This window comes from Tetrao urogallus (assembly GCF_951394365.1).
Source record: "Tetrao urogallus genome assembly, chromosome: 3".
Classification (NCBI taxonomy): Eukaryota; Metazoa; Chordata; class Aves; order Galliformes; family Phasianidae; genus Tetrao; species Tetrao urogallus.
Genome location: NC_136815.1, coordinates 11293440 through 11310584, shown reverse-complemented (window position 1 = coordinate 11310584; position 17145 = coordinate 11293440). Strand labels below are relative to the sequence as shown.

The 17145-nt window shown below is 39.5% G+C and overlaps 1 protein-coding gene across 1 annotated transcript in view; it reads left to right on the top strand.

The window, feature by feature from the left end:
- The window catches only part of FER1L6 (fer-1 like family member 6), a gene marked incomplete at both ends in the record, with an annotated part of 69020 nt that overhangs the window by 22105 nt on the left and 29770 nt on the right, over positions 1-17145 (top strand). The window contains 13 exons of the mRNA XM_079533384.1: positions 172-364; positions 1328-1674; positions 3738-3846; positions 5155-5335; positions 8578-8698; positions 9243-9343; positions 10015-10105; positions 10878-10994; positions 11923-12075; positions 13336-13522; positions 14301-14425; positions 16094-16228; positions 16793-16942. Coding sequence (XP_079389510.1) covers positions 172-364; positions 1328-1674; positions 3738-3846; positions 5155-5335; positions 8578-8698; positions 9243-9343; positions 10015-10105; positions 10878-10994; positions 11923-12075; positions 13336-13522; positions 14301-14425; positions 16094-16228; positions 16793-16942 — 2010 coding nt within the window. The remainder of the gene's footprint in view (positions 1-171; positions 365-1327; positions 1675-3737; positions 3847-5154; positions 5336-8577; positions 8699-9242; positions 9344-10014; positions 10106-10877; positions 10995-11922; positions 12076-13335; positions 13523-14300; positions 14426-16093; positions 16229-16792; positions 16943-17145) is intronic.

Below are 17145 nucleotides of genomic sequence, written 5' to 3'. Positions count from 1 at the left end.
TAGATACTGAGGGAAGAAAAAAGCTAATAGAAAAAGCAGAAGTACTTTCAACACAGGATATTAGTGCTTAAAAATTAACTGGTAAAATGTTGCTGAGTGCAATTACATACTCATTGCTGTTCTCAAGAGTCTAATCCCTGCAGAGTTACATATGCTGGACTTTCATTTCAGGGTCGGACAACTGTGCAAAAGAATTGTGCAGATCCTGTATGGCATGAACAGATTATCTTCAAGGAAATGTTCCCCCCACTTTGCCGAAGAGTCAAAATCCAGGTCTGGGATGAGGGCAGCATGAACGATGTGGCCTTAGCCACCCACTTCATTGACTTGAAGAAAATATCCAATGAACAAGATGGTGACAAAGGTAAAGGAAAAACGGCTATTCCAGAATATGCCCCTATGGTAAAATCCAGTTGTTTGAGATCTGAGCACTGATTAATTCCATTTAGGGATTCCCAGTGTTCAATTAAACATCCATGTCTTTTGTTGTTCTCAAAGTCCTTTTCTTTGTTTAATTCAAAGTTCTAGGTGTATGGTAGTGTGCTACTTCCTTACTTGGCATTAATTGGTACCTTCTTTGTGACTGGCAAGAATTTTTTCCAGACCATTAGGGATAAACTGATGTAAGTTTACAGTTTGTACCAGTATCTCTTCAGCAATGAAAGCAAAAAGTGCACACCATAGGCAGAACAGGCTTCTATCCTGGAAGAGAAACGTGTTTTGGTTAGCACTCAGATGGGTGCTACCACAGCTCAAAGCGGTATCATAAACAACTTTGTAAACCCTCATGTATGTGAAACTCACTGCCTTGAGTCTTTTCACTGATGACTGAACACATGTCTCCAGCCTAATTTATACTGTGTTATCACAGTATGGAACACAGTCAGTTGTCTTTGGCAATTCAAATTTGTATCTGACTCTTTCAATCAAAATCATATGACAAATCATATAAGGTGAGAAGTGACATGGGCCTGTGAACAGCAAGGTGAGAAAGCCTCTGCTACCATGTCCCAGTCCTCATCCTTTGGGTGCAAGGTATTTTCTTCCAAGAAGTTTGATAGGTCCTATGTTCCCAGCAAATGAAGCATGAATATCTTCTGATAAAGAACTTCAGATTAACGGAGTCCCTGGTTGAGTATTAACAGCAGCTACTGAGTGCCTAAGATTTGCCCTGCAAAACAGTGATCTATAGAAATTGGTCCATACCTGCATAGAAATGGACCCAGGCTTGGCTTTTGGAGCATGAGAGGCAAACTTCATTGAACAGACTGCCAGGAATGTGTGCTAATGCCTAATGGAGATGCCATAAAATGTGCTTTATTCCCAGGGTTCTTGCCTACCTTTGGGCCTGCCTGGATCAATCTCTATGGCTCAGCCAGGAATAACAGCCTCATGGATGACCACCAGGATCTTAATGAAGGCTTTGGAGAAGGGGCATCTTTCAGGGGGCGTCTCTTCATTGAGATTGCTGTGGAGATACTTTCAGGAGGAGCTCGTGAGTCAAAACTTTCAAGAATCATCAAGGATATCAAGTTGCCAGCTAAAGATAAAGATAAAGCAGCCAAAGGAAAAGACAAAACTGACAAAACAGGAGAGGATGGAAAGTCAGCTTCTCCTTCAGATAAGATGAACTCAACTGAAGTGGAAGTTGAGCCATTTGATGTGCCTTCAGAGGTTGGTGTGATATTAAGAGATTGATTGACACATACCCCTGAACTTCTGAGGATGGCTTTGATTTCTACAGTTGCATTTAGATCGTGTAGTGCTGCTGTTATATGCTCCCCTCTTGCTGCCCCCATAGTCTTGCTATCTTCTGATAATAAAGCAATTCAAATGGAACATTAATATGTATCCGAAACTCAGAGAAAAGTACTGCTTAGGACTCGGTTTCCATAAAACTTACCTTCTGTATTATCAGTTCTTCTGCAGTGTCTATATCTATGTATTCCTATTAGAAACATATGAGGTAAAAGCTGCTAAATGACACAAGTCAAGGAGTGTGTTGGCAGAGAAGTTGGATGGATAACTGCAGGCCAACATGTAAGTCTGGGCCCTGGTCTGACTTTATATACCTATCTAGGCTTAAATTGCCATGGCCCCTCTGTTCTTCCCTGAAGACTGTAAAAGCAATGACATGAGAAGAAATTTATTTTCGTATAAATTTTCCTCCACACAGAAGAAATCCATTACTGTAAGAGGCTCAAACAATGTGGCTTTAGCTGCTAGCTAAATACTCCAGGTAGAGGAACAAACCCTGCGGTATCACAAATAAATATTAATTGCAGTAATAAGGATTTCTTTCTGGCAACTGTGCCTCAATTTCCAGTATGGAATGAGTAAGAAGTAGCAACATAACGCAGTGCTGCTAGATATTCTTTTGTTTCAGCAATATTTCATGCTATAATAGACAAAGTAATTGTATTTCATCTCTCTGAAAAGAAAAGCGGAAAAAGGAGCCGTTACAAATAAGTTGGAAAATGTCTCATAGAGCCTCTGAGACAACAGAGGCAAATTACCTGGCTCCATGGGTGAACTTTGCTGACTGATTCCAACAGCAAGAAGACATTAAATATTTGTTATTTGCTTTCTTTGTAAATGGGAGGTAAATGTGTGTCACAGTCTCTGAGCCACAGCGTTAGTAGGCACACTTTGCTCTGAGTTCATACTGAAAACAATCAAGGTGCAGAGAAGCTTCTCTGGAGCTGCAATCTGCATGTGAAGTTGTGTTTGGTTTGAAATGCTGCTAATTCCTTTGTTGGAAACATACACCCCGTTGCTGTGGATAGCAGAGAGTTATTTTCAAAAAGAAGAGACTGTGGGCTATGTCAAAAGCTGTTTCTGCTTTGCAAAAGGCAGGGAAACTAACATTCATATATAGATGATTTTTTTAATCATTTCCTCACTCTGTTCAAAAAGATCCTCATTCTGATCTTGCCTGATGGGCTTCAATAACTGATATTCATTTGAGGAGATCAGTAGTGTTTGTACTGGGGAGATTGTGGCAGTCAGTATATGAACCTGGGAGAACGTAAGCCATAAAATTCAATTCATTTGAGTTTAGTCTTGACTTGAGGTTAATAGCTTGCTTTGTTGACGGCCCAAGAGGACTCAGCTGGCTTTCCTTGAATGGATCTTGAATGAGTTTATATAGAACAAAACTGAGTCTCAAAACTTCTCAAGAAGTGACATTTTTTAGTGCCTGCTTCTGTGTCATGATTGTTTGGTTCCTGTGCTTCACTTTATGTGAAAAGCTGACAACACAGTTACCAGTGTCTGTGCTGTGATGCTAGGGAAGGCAAATAACCCACCAGGTCGACACCTTGATAATGCAAACACAAGAGCAGTAGGTTAAAGTCACTCCTGAGGAACAGAGCTGCGCAAGCAGCAAAAAGTGCCCTTGAATTACCAGAAACTTACAGGTGGAATGGTGGTTTAAGTGTATGTGGAAATAAAGGAACTATGTAAGAGACTACTGGTGAAGAAGGACATGAAGTGAGAAATTACTTTTATGTGACCAACTGATATTACTGGACACTGTTGATACAACCAAAGTTATTCATGTTTTTCTCTTTTTCCAGTAAGAGCAGAGTGGTATTACTTCTCACTGACAATCTCAGGCTGCTAGATCTACAACAGTTAACACAGCTGCTGGATACTTGTGAAGTCTCTGTGCTGCAAAAGAAGAGTAGAAAGTAAAATAAATGTCATTTTTTTTCTGCCTCCTTCTTCTCCAACAGATCTATGGAGAAAAATCTGAAGAGTTCCTCCTCTTTGGGACATTTTTTGAAGCCACAATGATTGACAGGAAGGTTGGAGACAAGCCAATAACCTTTGAGGTTTCTGTTGGTAAGTGTGTTAAATCTTCTCTAAAGAAGAGAGGATTTCTCACCTGCATGTGGACACTATGTGCTACAGAGTGCTGTGTCTCAAGCATCACCTTCAGAACAAGGCTTTCAAGTTGGAATTAAACCCTGGTTATCAGGGCAGCACATGGGTAGTGCCATGCTCATTCCAGACTTAGAGTCTTATTGCAAAGTTGCACCCTGACACTTGCCATGTTTGTGCCTGTGTACCTTGGTGTGCTCAGCAGTAAGGATAATTGTGCAGGGAGAGATTGCTCTCACTAATAGAGCGATCAATGAGTGATATTGATTCATGCTGAAACTTAGCAGGAAGCAGTGCTAGGAATAACAAGAAACTCATTTTGTATAATCGGTTGAGAAATGATACTGATTTTTGTATTCTTGTTTGAATTACTGCTAAAGATGAGTCTGGCTCTGATCTCAGGATATGAACATCTGCCAGATACATGTGCAGTTGAAATTTGGATCCAAATTTGGCAAACGATCTTTAGTTACATGAAGGGCTGAATCCAGAATCCAGACAGGGATGCTGTGTGGGGTGACTTAGCACATCCCTCTCCTTCAGTGAATCTGTTGTGCCTTTCTTTAAGCTGTAATTACCACTTTCATGGATACACAACTTTCCCAGTGCTGATAACTGCCTTTTAAGGAAAAATCTTATCGGAGAAGATGATTGTGTTACTGGCAGAGTATTCTAGTGTCAAGCATGAGGCTGTGGCCTCAAGGTGTTGTTCTTACTAAAGGTCCCTTTGCAACCCTTACTTAACAAAAATTGCTTGGCTGAAAATGAGCTATAACGCTTCTGAGATCAGGCTCTGTAATTATCATCCACATGTTGCAAAAGAGACATACAGTTACTATTTAAGACAAATATACTCGGGGTCCTGGGTCTAGAAATATTAGTGACAGTATTGATTTTGTTCTGAGTTTCTTTAGTAAAAGAATTCCAAAAGAAAATTGTCGTCCTCCTGTGGTGCTCCTGTGGGTTAGGCGTTAGCAGGCAGAGGATCTCTCAGTGATGGGCCTTGGTATTCTAGATGCCTATTGGGTAGGGTTGGTAATGGATCAGCATGATCCAAGAACAGCATGGTTCTGGAATCTGAACAGACATTGGGATGAACATAATCAGTCAGGACCTTTCTATGCTTTGGTATGTCAGGAGCAGATAATGATAAGAGTGGAGGGACAAAGAAGTTTCACTAGTATGAATATTCTTCCTCTTTTTTAAACCTCATTCAGGTTTACCATCTCCTTGCTAGTCATCTCCTCACTTGTAATCCTGTGTCTCTAGGTAACTTTGGCAAAGTTACTGATGCAGTGTCAGCAGGAGCTGGAGGGAAAAAGAAGGCACGTGATGAAGAAATGGAAGAAAGCCTACTACATGATAAGGACGATGAAATGTGTCATAAGCTTGGAGTACCTCTGGCATCCACCACACACCCTGAGAGGCCACTAATCACAGGTGGGAACAGGTGAGGATCTGTGTTTTAAGGCCTCATCGTACACAAACTTTGTTCCTCTTTTATAATCCTGTGGGACTAATTAATAAACTATAACAGCATTAAAATGATTCTGTGGAATTAAGGCTTTCAAAGAAGATCTTTGTGCATCTTTGATTACATCTTTCATGATAATAAATTTGCCAGGCTTCACTGCAGTGGTCTGTATCCAATTTTTCAATATTTTCTGATCTTGGCTTCATGGGTTCTTGAACTTCTGGTGGTTTTTAAAAGAGCTGTGTTATGCCAATTATTCTTCAGAAAGCCATAAGAAAGAATGCATCTCCTTCAGTGCTGTCTCTGGTTTAGGATGCATATCATGATCGCAATAAGCACCTATAGTGCCATTTCCAGCAGTAGAATAACACATCGGAAATACTGACATGTGGTCAAGACAGAAACAGTTTCCCAAAACACTTTTGAGAGCTAATAGTGATAAATGTAGATTAAAATAGCAGGTAGTAACAAAAGAAGAATGGAATGGTCCTCTTAAAAAGAAAAAAGAAAAAAAAAAAAGAAGGATGAAGCAATGGGTAAATATATGCAGAATTCTTCTTGTTTATGAACAGAAATGAAAATGTTTAATTCATTTCAAGGATGCCAATAAAAAGTATTATTTTCTTTGTTACTTTGGTAGGTAGAACAATCCATGATACTGGTGTATGCCAAGACTAGATGGTATCTCAATATGTAGAAAGCCATGCACTGACAAGTTTACAGATAAAAGGACCAGGTGGGAAATTTGAACCTGGATCTGTTTGGTTTCTGGGCTTCCCTAGAGTTGAGAAGTGCTTTAATCCTTTCCTTTGATTGGAAGTTCAGACAAATTAAATAAGATGTAGTGGAACAAAACAAGAAAATATAGGAAAATATCGTAGCAGAATTTTTGTTTCTGTAGCTAATGAATAAATTAAAAGTGCAAACAATTTTTTGATATAAAGATAGTTGCCTCTCCTTGTTAAAAGACTGCAGATTTTTCTACATGCCAGGTTATTTATCCTCCATGAAAGACTTTGTGACTTTTATTTTTCCCTTAACAAGAATTTAAAGAATTGTTGAAAAAGAATGAATAATTCTTCAAATATGCTATTTTCTTTTGGCAATATTAACCAAGTTTCTCTCATTAAAAGTCTCTGTTTCTCAAATTTATATAAAATGCAGCACTTTTTTCCCCTTCTGTGCTATCTAAAGCAGTTTGGCCAGCCAAACAGATACTAGGTACTGACTTTATGTCTGTCACCCTTTGCTGGAATTTTACTGGTCTCATCATTGAATGTTTTTAGCATTAATCAGTATTTAATGGGATATCCAATATTTTAAATAAATTATGTGTCTTAGAATCATAAATGAACAATAAATGAACAATAATCATAAATGAGTGAAAAAACGATAGCAAATGTGTGCTTTGGAGAACAAACCACTCTCTAAGCATGAAGAACAATAAGACTTATAATGTAGACATCACAAAATTGCCAGGAATTTTCTACACTTCTATTAAAATGTGTGAGATGGGTACACTGAAAAATCAGTTCCCTCAAATTCTCATTGAACAGGTAATAGATAAGAAAGCTCTAATTTCCATATGAGTGATTTCATGCACATATAATTTTCTTAATAAATTCCATGAAAGGACTCATGAGCTCTGAGAATTTCTGGTCAAGAAGTTCTGACATTGAGAGATAGTTGAAATTTTGTTTCTATTCAATATCCCATAGGACAGTAAAATTGTAGAGGTCATCTTCACATTTTTTGAACAAAAAGCTCATACACAAAACTGCGAGGGTTATGTAGAATGTAGAGTTTATGGATAGGGTTATCAGGAGTGACAGGTGATTTGGTTTCTGTGGTTAGGTTTAATGCTTAAACTCATGGGTGCAATTCTTTCTGAAATGGTATCTAAGGCACCCACAGAAGTAAATGTGGGAGACCCAGACCATTCTGGGCCTACAGGAGCATGCCTAAGTTTGGGCAACTGAGAGTCTGGGGTTCTGGATTTCAAGCACAGGTGGTCAGAATTTTCTAAAAATTTGGTTGTGCTCAGACGGATGGAAGAAGTCAAGTCTTCCTACCAAGTACAATCTCCTTTCTGGGTACCACAGCCTCTCCCAAAGGAGAGGAAATGGAAAATGCAACTATTTATTTTCTGCCAGTTGCTGAACACGGTGAAGAGCAGAGGGCTCTGGAGATTTTGTTCTTTATTATCTGGAGAATTAAATTCAGTGGAAAAATTCTTCAGGGTCACAAGATGAGTACACACCTGAAAATAACTCTTTGTTACAGCCTTTTCTAACTGCAGAGCATGTACTGGTAGCACTGGATTGAAGCCAGTCCCAAAAGAACATAAATCAATTTACAGAGTTTTATTTCCATTAAAAAGCTCTTTGCTGTCCTATTGTTAATTGCTAAAGTGATGAGGCCTCTGGTGTAATGTCCAGTATGGCTAAATGTGATGTTTCATAGCACTATAACATTATATGAAGTGAGGACAATGTGCTCATCAGGTACGTAGCTTTGGCATTGTGGCTACCACAACTCTAATCAAAACACCAGGCACTGTGCAGGGCATGTGTTAGTTTGCAGAGACCCTATTTGTGCTGGTAGCTTGCTCATCGTTTAGTACAAGACACTCGTTTAAGTAAGCACCAAAAGAATGTAGCTCTACAAAAAAAGCCAATACCACAACTTGGCCCTAAGATTGAAAGTGGGAAAAGAGGGAGCTCTATTACTGAGTTATGAGCTAGGTATCACCTTTACTAAGGATTTGCCAAGATATGTCAATATTCAATAGCTATTCATTCTGAAGAAACTGTCCCATGAAATGAAAATGGCGTTGAGTCCCTGCCGTGCCTTTCCTGCCAGGCAGTGCACAGTTTTTATTTTTGCCCTTGGTTTTGCTGTACGTTGCACCCACAAATGTAGCAATGAAGCTGTGGCTTCCCACCGTTATCCAAGTTTTTCAGACCTCTGCATGCCTCTTTGCCTGACTTTTCTCTCACTCTGGAAAGTACTGAAGTTAGAGCCATTAACTTCAAGTTTTTCTTTTCAGGGATCTCACAGGTAGCGTGTGATCTTGTGAGTAAGTGGTACTTCTGTTTGTTCTTCCTACCAATTTACTGCATAGCTCATGAGAGGAAACCAAATAGCTTCTCATTCCATCGCCTTGCCCTGAACTCCTTTCTCACTTTTATGTTCCACCCTGTACTTTACTTCTACAGGAACTATCAGTACTTGCCATATGATGAGAGGAAGCCCTGCATCTGTGTCAGGAGTTACTGGGGTGACCAGACCTTTCGTCTGTACTCTTCTAACACTCTTGAAAATATGGCAGATCACCTGGTAAGTAGCAACCAAATTCCCAGGCTTAGGTGTTCAGCAGAGCATGACAGTGAGATGTTACTTCCCCCAGATCAGGCCTCTGCAATTTACCCCAGCTGTGTTTCTTGCCATTCAGCCATTTATCTTAGCCAATGAGGACTGACTGCAATTCTCAGTGGCAGTGGATGTGAGAGTAGACTTGTGCCCAATAAATTTTGAGAAGTTAACTCCAGCATCTTGCTAAATTTAAGCAGCAAGGCTGCAAACATAGCAAAGGAGAACTATAGATTTTCCTCCTAAATAGTGGATAGTTTCCCACCAACCAGTCAAAAAGTGGAAACAGATCAGCTTCCAGCAGTAGAAGCATGTTGTACAGGCTGGGGAAAGGTCAAAGCAAGCCATGCTGTGCACCAAGCTTGTTGTACATCAAAGGTCCTGTTTTATCACGTTACAAACTCGCCTCTCTCATTCTTGCTAGTGGTACAGTGAATAATGATGTCACAAGAACAGCAGAATGACAAAGAACCCTGTTTTACATAACAACATTTTCATGTGTTTTTCTTAGGAGGAATCATTACTGCAGGTAAAGGATTTGATCAAGATTTCAGAGATTGAAGCTGAGGAGAAAATGAGGATGACCCTAAGTGATTTCATCAATCAGAGCAGGTAAGTACATTTACTAAAGGAATATTGAAAATTGGCCTTATATGTTGGCCACAAATTCAAGACTAGACAAGAAGACTGATGATAATAATAGCAAAAATAGTACAATAAACTTGCTGGGACGTATATATTTGTTTGGCAAAGGGCTTCCCAAATTGTAGTTTCTATTTACACAAAGAAAATATTTTATTGCTACAGTCAATATTCAGTATTTACAGGAGACTACTCCAGTCGTATACATATTATTTTGGCCTTGTGGACATGATAAAACATGTGGGAATAAACAAAACTTACTACAGTGTGTGATAGATTTTGTGCAAAAATGTGCAAAATTAAGATAAAAACAAAGGATTTCACATGTTGGGATAAATCCTCCAGTGGGTTCTGTGTCAGACAGTGTGATTTGACTCAAAATAGATATAAACCTTAACTTATTAATTCTGTGTGGTCTGGTGAAGAGCCTGGAGACTCTATTCTTTGAATCCTGTAGGCACTTGTTATTTATTTTAGACAGAATTTCAGTGTCTCTGTCTTCTGAATCATGCACTGCAGCAGGCAGGGAGCATTTCATTAACAAACATCTATGCTAGCAACTCATGTAAAAAAACCAAACAAACAACAACCCAACTCAAACCAAAGAAACAATCAAAGCAACTGTTATTGTTGTGTCCTAGGGCCTTCATGAGCATTGTTGAAAAGAAGCCCAAAGGGTTGAACTACACTACTTTGGACAAAAAAAGACTCATGCTGTTCAGGCAAGAGCTGGTACGAGTGCTTCTACTACTACTATCTTCTACTACAAGCACGGATGCAATGATGTTAACTGGAAGCTCATGAGTTCTATGAATATTAATTTCTATTTGATTTCAACCACAGAGGAGTGCTTTATAATTAACATGAATATATAGTCTTAGAACATTTTTTTTTAATAAAGCTTGTTCCCACTGTGCTTTGTTGTAAGACAGCCTGAAATAATTCAGGGCATGTTTTTAAATACAAATAAGACATCATATTAATGAACTGACTTTTCTTTACTCTTTAAATGGGATGATGCTGAGTTCGGTAGAATAATACTAATCAACATTGCTGTTGGATTTTTAATTATTGTGGTGGGGCTGAGCTTCAACACTAGTAGAGCCTGGCATTTGTTATACCTGGACATCTACAAACAGGCATCAGTTTCGGCGTGTTCTTGTGTGTTCTTTCCGTCCGTTCTACATGTGTTGTTCTGGTCATTTCTACATTTAAAATTTTCCTTTACATTTACCCTCCCTTGGGTGCTAGAGGGACGTTAGTATAAGTGAACATCTGGATTAGGCTAAGCAGAGCACAAGAATCACCTATGTGTTTTTCCAGATTGAATCTATTGCCTATGAAGACGTACTTAGAGCCATCTTTTGGCAAAGTACATACATAAAATAAGCTCTATTTTTGTGTCTATCTTTTCTTTCTAAATTGCATCTAAGACAGTTTTTGTCGTCTGTGTCCTGTTCAAAATACTTTATGAATAAAAACACGTTGTCATTCCTGATTGCAGGAAGCAATGTCCAGTGATGCCAAAGGAATTGTTCAGCAACAGAAAAAGATGTCCTTGGATGAAATGATACGTGCAACTCAGATCTTTATAGATAAAATACGATTCTTGGTTGATGAGGTAATCCATACAGAAACTGAGATAAATTTAAAATTTAATTTTCATAACCCAATGTTATTAACAAATCCTCATCTGACCAAAGAGTCCTCCTTTGGATGATTGACCTTAATTCTGTTTTGCAATTCATGGAGCTGTTAATAAGCTGGAGTAGGAAACACTGAGTTAAGTGGTATTGAGAAGATTTGGTACACAGATTTGATTGTTTTAAAAAATGGCCATCCCATTTGTGCCCTCTCCTGGTAGAGACAGCCTGCTTTCTGATCCAAGTTCATATCTCCACTTGTATGGCATAGTGATTTGAACTCAATGGTCTCTATATTATACTTGACTGTGCAGATGCTGTTTAGACATACTAATGAGCCTTAGAATAATAGAAGGACAGCTGCATTTGGTCAGGCCAAATCCAGCCAGTCGAGCATTCTTTCTGCATGCTGTCAATGCTAGTAAGCCAAACAGGACTATGGATATTCCAGAGCTCATAGAATCATAGAGCCATGGAATTTCTCAGCTTGGTAAAGGCTTTAAAGATCATCAAGTCCAACCGCAACCTAACCATACTACCCTAACAGGGCTTGTGTTTGGCTTTGGACCTCTTTTTTTTGTCTTGTAAGATGAAGTTGATGACATTCCCATGAGAGGCACTTTCAGCTTAAACAGTTATGGGTTAGTGGCTTCCTGCAGTTTTAGTTTCCTCTGGAATGATCTGCAGAGTGGGTGCTCCTTAAACACCCTGCAAAGCTCTCTACTTTTAGGTCTGCTTATGAGTGAAAATACAGCTTGCAAAGCATGAAGTGACAGCCTTGTTTATTCAGGGTATACACAAGAGAGGTAGGGGATCTGCACTGGGTAGAGTATTTTGACAAAAAGTAATAGTGATGGCTCACAGACAGAAGTCCAATTTAGTTCACTATTCCATGTTGTGTAACAGCCACAGAATACAGTGCCTGATGTGTTCATCTGGATGCTCAGCAACAACAAGAGAGTCGCATATGCAAGAATCCCTGCAAAATCCATACTTTATTCCCCAGAGAAAGATCAGAAAGGCAAGGACTGTGGGAAGATCAAAACCCATTTCCTAAAAGTAAGTCTGGGGTATCCTTTGATCATAGCAAATGGCTGAGGAGACTTTGGTATTCAGGCTTCACCCAGGGAGCCTGTATTTTACTTGTTTATTTTTGTAATATACTAAAAACGTATACATGTTTATATATGTCTTCTGTTAATATTTACTTACGTTTATGCTTGCCCTTCTTTAAGCACTGCATTATTTCCAAGCTTTTGGTGTCAGAGTAATTCACCATTACTAGTTGTCAGACCGATTTTATAGCACTGTTTATCTGTAGCTATATGCATAAATAGACACTTCTTGGCTGGCAAAGACATCACATTGCAGTGCATGGAAGTTAGGAAGAGAATGGTGAGAGCCCAGCAGGCATGCAACTTAGTAGAAGGGAACTAGGTATTCTGAGCTAAAAGAGCAGTTGCTATTGAAAATATGACTAACTTTGTGCAATATATATATATGAATATATATATATAATTATTTTGGAATTACTCATCTTGAAGGGAAGTCAGAGTGGATATTATACATCTACAAAAGCTGTGTGCCTAATAATATCCAACAGTGGAATATTATGCAGTGGAATTGTTACTATGGCCAGAAGGAGAAGTCTGAACACAGAAGGCAATAGGAATGCAGTAAAATTATTTTTTTGTGCTTTTTTTTTTTTCTTTTTTCTCCACCTGGGGCAGCTGGGAACACACCTATAAAGCATAGCTAAAAAGCAGCTGGATAGAAATATCTAAGCTCCTGATAGTTGTCACAGGAATTTGTTAAACACAATACTATTTGCCTACATAAACAAGCAAACAAAAAACGAAGTGCTATAATTCATCTTGCAGCTCCTACAATATCAAGAACAACCTTAGGAACAGATAATAATAAATACTGAGCAGAGCCTAGATGTAGTGAGTAAGGTAAGGAAATAGTCCTTGCTTGTCAAGACTAGTAATGTTTTATGCTGGAATATGCGTTCTGATTTGCCCAGTGAGATAATATTTTTATGAAGACATGGGAATATCTACTGGAGGCCAGCAAAACTACATGTAATGTGAAGTGGGCTGAAATTTGGGAAAAGTAGGTTATCAACTAGCACTAGTGTGCTTATAGCTATTCTGCACAAACGCAGTAGTAACCAGTACGTCTTTTACAAATTTTCAACCAACTACTTCTTTCTTCCCTAGGAATCACAGAAATTACTTGTGCTAAATGGGTCTTAGGGCCATTCATAGTGAAGAAATGCCATTTTTTTAATTTTTAATTTTAATTTTTATTTTTAAGCTACCTGGCAAGCGCCCATTGGGCTGGACAGTGCAGGCAAAAGTGGACATCTACCTATGGCTTGGACCTGCCAGCTACACCCAAAACATCATGGATAATTTACCTGTAGGATATGAGACTGAAATACCATCCAGTGCCAGCTCAGGGCACAGCATGATGCCCTCCCCTGCCTACCTGCGGTATAAAAGTGAGACACTTTTTATTCTCCATAACAGTAGTGAAAGAGGTCTTGTAAAGAAACAGGTGGTCCCCAAAAGCTCTGATTCAGAGGGATGGAAGATCTCTATTTAAAGTAACTGCTCTGAATTAATCACAGCTCAACAACTTTTGGTTAAAAAAAAACACTTGTTTTATTGCTGCCTCCTTGGTTCTACCACTTCCAATTTGCAAGTGTCAGGGAAAGAAAGGACCTGTTTCCTAACACTTTCTATTCCCTGTACTATCAGTCTGTTTCCTTGCAGTGAGGAAGCATCCCTTAGTTAATAGAATCGTAGAATTATAAAAGTTGAAAAAGACCTTTAAGATCATCTAGTCCATCCCTACCATGCCCACTGATCCATGTCCCTCAGTGCCACATCTTCACATTTCCTGAACACCTCTAGGGATGGTGACTCCACCACCTTCCTGGGAAGTCTGTTCCAATGTCTCACTACTCTTTCTGAGAACAATTTTTTTCAAATATTCAGCCTGAACCTCCCCCAGGGCGACTTGAAACCATTACCTCTCATGCAACCACGGTTACATAGGAGGAAAGACAGATCCCCACCTCGCTACAACCTCCTTTCAGGGAGTTGTAGACAAGGATCCTTTTCAGAAGGATGTGCCTTTTCCCACCCTCTTCTACGTGGACTGCATTTCTGAGGGTGCTGGCTGAAATAGTTGCATGGCAAGTGCTGGATCTTCCCCTGTGTGCTGCCTCATTTTCATGATGCTGATGTTGCTGGTTTTTTTTTGCAATGATGCAGCCGTGCACCTCTTCCAGCTGAGAGCCCACATGTATCAGGCGAGGGGGCTCATCGCAGCTGACAGCACCGGACTTTCTGATCCTTTTGCAAAAGTTACTTTCATGTCACACTGCCAAACCACAAAGGTGAGTTGCAAAGTCCTCTGTAGTAAATGAAAACTCTTTGGTTGGATGGTTATTTTTTGTTCAGTTAAGGCACAAAAAGGAAAAATCTTGGTTTTGCAAAGAGATGCCTAGCAAGAAAAGTTAGATGTCTGCCATTAAAAGACAGTTTCTGAGAGTTCACTTTAAGCAAAGCAAAAGCATAGTTGTACTCACTGCTCAAACATGAGGTGCAGTAATGCTTGTTTATTTTAGCTCCTTCAGACGTCAAGTTGTCCGGAGTTACTGGGCCTTTGCAGCAAGCAAACATCTTTTTCTGTATATTTTCACTTTGTGTCTTTGTCATTGCTTGATATGAGTATGAAAAAATATCTTTCCTTACAGATTTAGTGTAATAATTAATCAAACAGTGAAGAAGACCTTTGTATGACTTCTGTAGCCATGTGTGGCTTAAATGCTGCAAAGATGTGCCCATAGGAAGTGATCCCACTTATGCCTCAGGCATTTTGGGGTGCAAGTGATTGCCCATGGACACCTGAAGAAGCATCTAAAGAGAAGTGGGAACTTCTTCACAGCTTCAGCTAGAAGAGTTGAGGTACAACCTTGAAAATGATCAAGGTCCTAGAACGTAAGGAGTGACTTTCAGAAGTCCTAAGCCCTCTACAGCTGTCTTAAAGTAGGGCCTGGAGTTCTGAAACCTGTGACACAACCAAAATTTACCTCAGCAAATATGGTATCTCTGGGATAGAAGTGTTTAAAATCTTCTTCTTGTTTGAATTCTTTCCCCAAAAAATTCCTCAGAAGACTGACAAGAAGTAATTAGCAGGTGCCATAAATACTTCTACTGAATGCAAGAGTGCAGGCTGATCACCAGAAGGCAAGCAGAGTAGCACAAGTATAAAAGGGCATCTATTTCCTCTGTGGTCTTTTGAGTTTGCTGACCCTGTGCTAGATGGGAAGACCTTGACCTAGAAGATAACCAATGCTCATTTCCTGAACCAAGATGACTGACCTAAAGTTCTCTGACACCTTCTCTTAGGAAGAAAGTGCTGTAGCACATGCTTAAGGAAGAGGGAAGTAAAAAGCTTTCTGTGCTTTAAGCGCCTGTTTGTGCTCCTCTTGCCTCACAGATATGAATTGATTTTTTCCTGTAATGTGATTCTAACTTCTAATAGAAGCTTATGAGTGAAGTCAGTGAGGTTAGTGTTTATATGCAACGAGTTCAGGAAAGTAGAAGTTGGCCAAGGGAAGCAGTAGTTTTATAGGCACAGAATCGTTATTTATTCACAGCTTGAATAAAATATTGTAGCCAATAAATTAACTTGCATGTATTTAGAAGACTTTCAGCCAAGGGTCAATAAAATGAAGTCAAGAGCTTTTTTTCCATCTAAAAGAGCGATAGCAGGATATGAATAGTTCTGTGGTTGGCATTTTTTTTCTTCTTTAAATATTGTCTTTGTTAAATACATTTCCCTCTAAGCCAGTTAAAACATTTCAAGTGATGAAATGCTATAAGCATCCCTGTAAGTCAAATTACTACAAATTAAAGTTATTATTATCTGTGATTACAGTGTTACATGTTATTACATTGAAGCAAAACAAGGTTGAAAAAGGTGCACCCTGCAGAAGTGAAAGCTGTTCTCAGTTTTGATGTAATGTATAGGTTACTGAACAGTTCTTCTTTTTCATTAGATCATTTCTCAGACATTGTCCCCTACTTGGAACCAGATGCTGCTCTTCAATGGCATTGTGCTTCATGGGGATGGGGAGGAAATCGCTCAGTTCCCTCCAGAGATCGTCATTGAGCTGTATGATGACGATGCAGTGGTAAACCTGAACTTCTTCTTAGGAAGAAACCCAGACTGTTCCATCTTTCTGTCAGTGTAAAGGCAAAGCTGCGCCACTGTAAAGACATTAAAAGGCAAATTGTCAAATAACGTGGTTAACCTTGCTGAATGGAGCTCAGTGCTACAATAGTTTGCAGTTTAACATGTGAAAACAGCCCTGAGACTCAACTTTATGCCCTTGCAAAGCTATGACTTCGTTTTTCCCAAGTGAGGACTGCTTCCAAAAACTGGCTTAGAGCAATAAGAAGAATCTTCTTATGTACTGTCCTTGCACACATCTGTAAATATTGTAACTGTGTCTGTGGAAATGTGAGTTTATCTCTGGCCGTGCAACTCTGGCACAGTCTCACTGGCTAAATGTAGCTGAGAAACCTTGGATGCCTTGAAGAGCTATTGACTACTCAGCACCACCCATACCCCCATTGTCATAGCTGCCTTGAATTTTCATTGCTGTTTACTTCAAGAGAAGAGCATTATTTTTATGAACACTAGTGTCTATATTTTCATTTCATGTGTCTTTGACACCTGTATTTCCTTTTTCTAGGGTAAAGCAGAATATATTGGGTCTACAGTGGCTGCACCAGTGGTGAGACTTGCTGACCACGAGTATGAACCACCTAAGCTCTCTTACCACCCCGTGTACTGCGGGAGTCTTTCTGGAGGAGACATTCTTGCTGCATTTGAGCTCTTAGAGGTAAACTAGACTTCCTGGACCATTGGATTTTACACCATGGGAATTAGGGGAAAAGCAACTGGAATAGTCCATATGCAGTCTTTATCACTCCCTCTGTCATGCCAGGAAACAGGGGACACTGCCCATGTACAGTGACCAACTCCTCCTGTGCTCTGTGCATCATTTGCCTCTCAGTTGCCCTGCCCTAAATTGGACTCCAACTA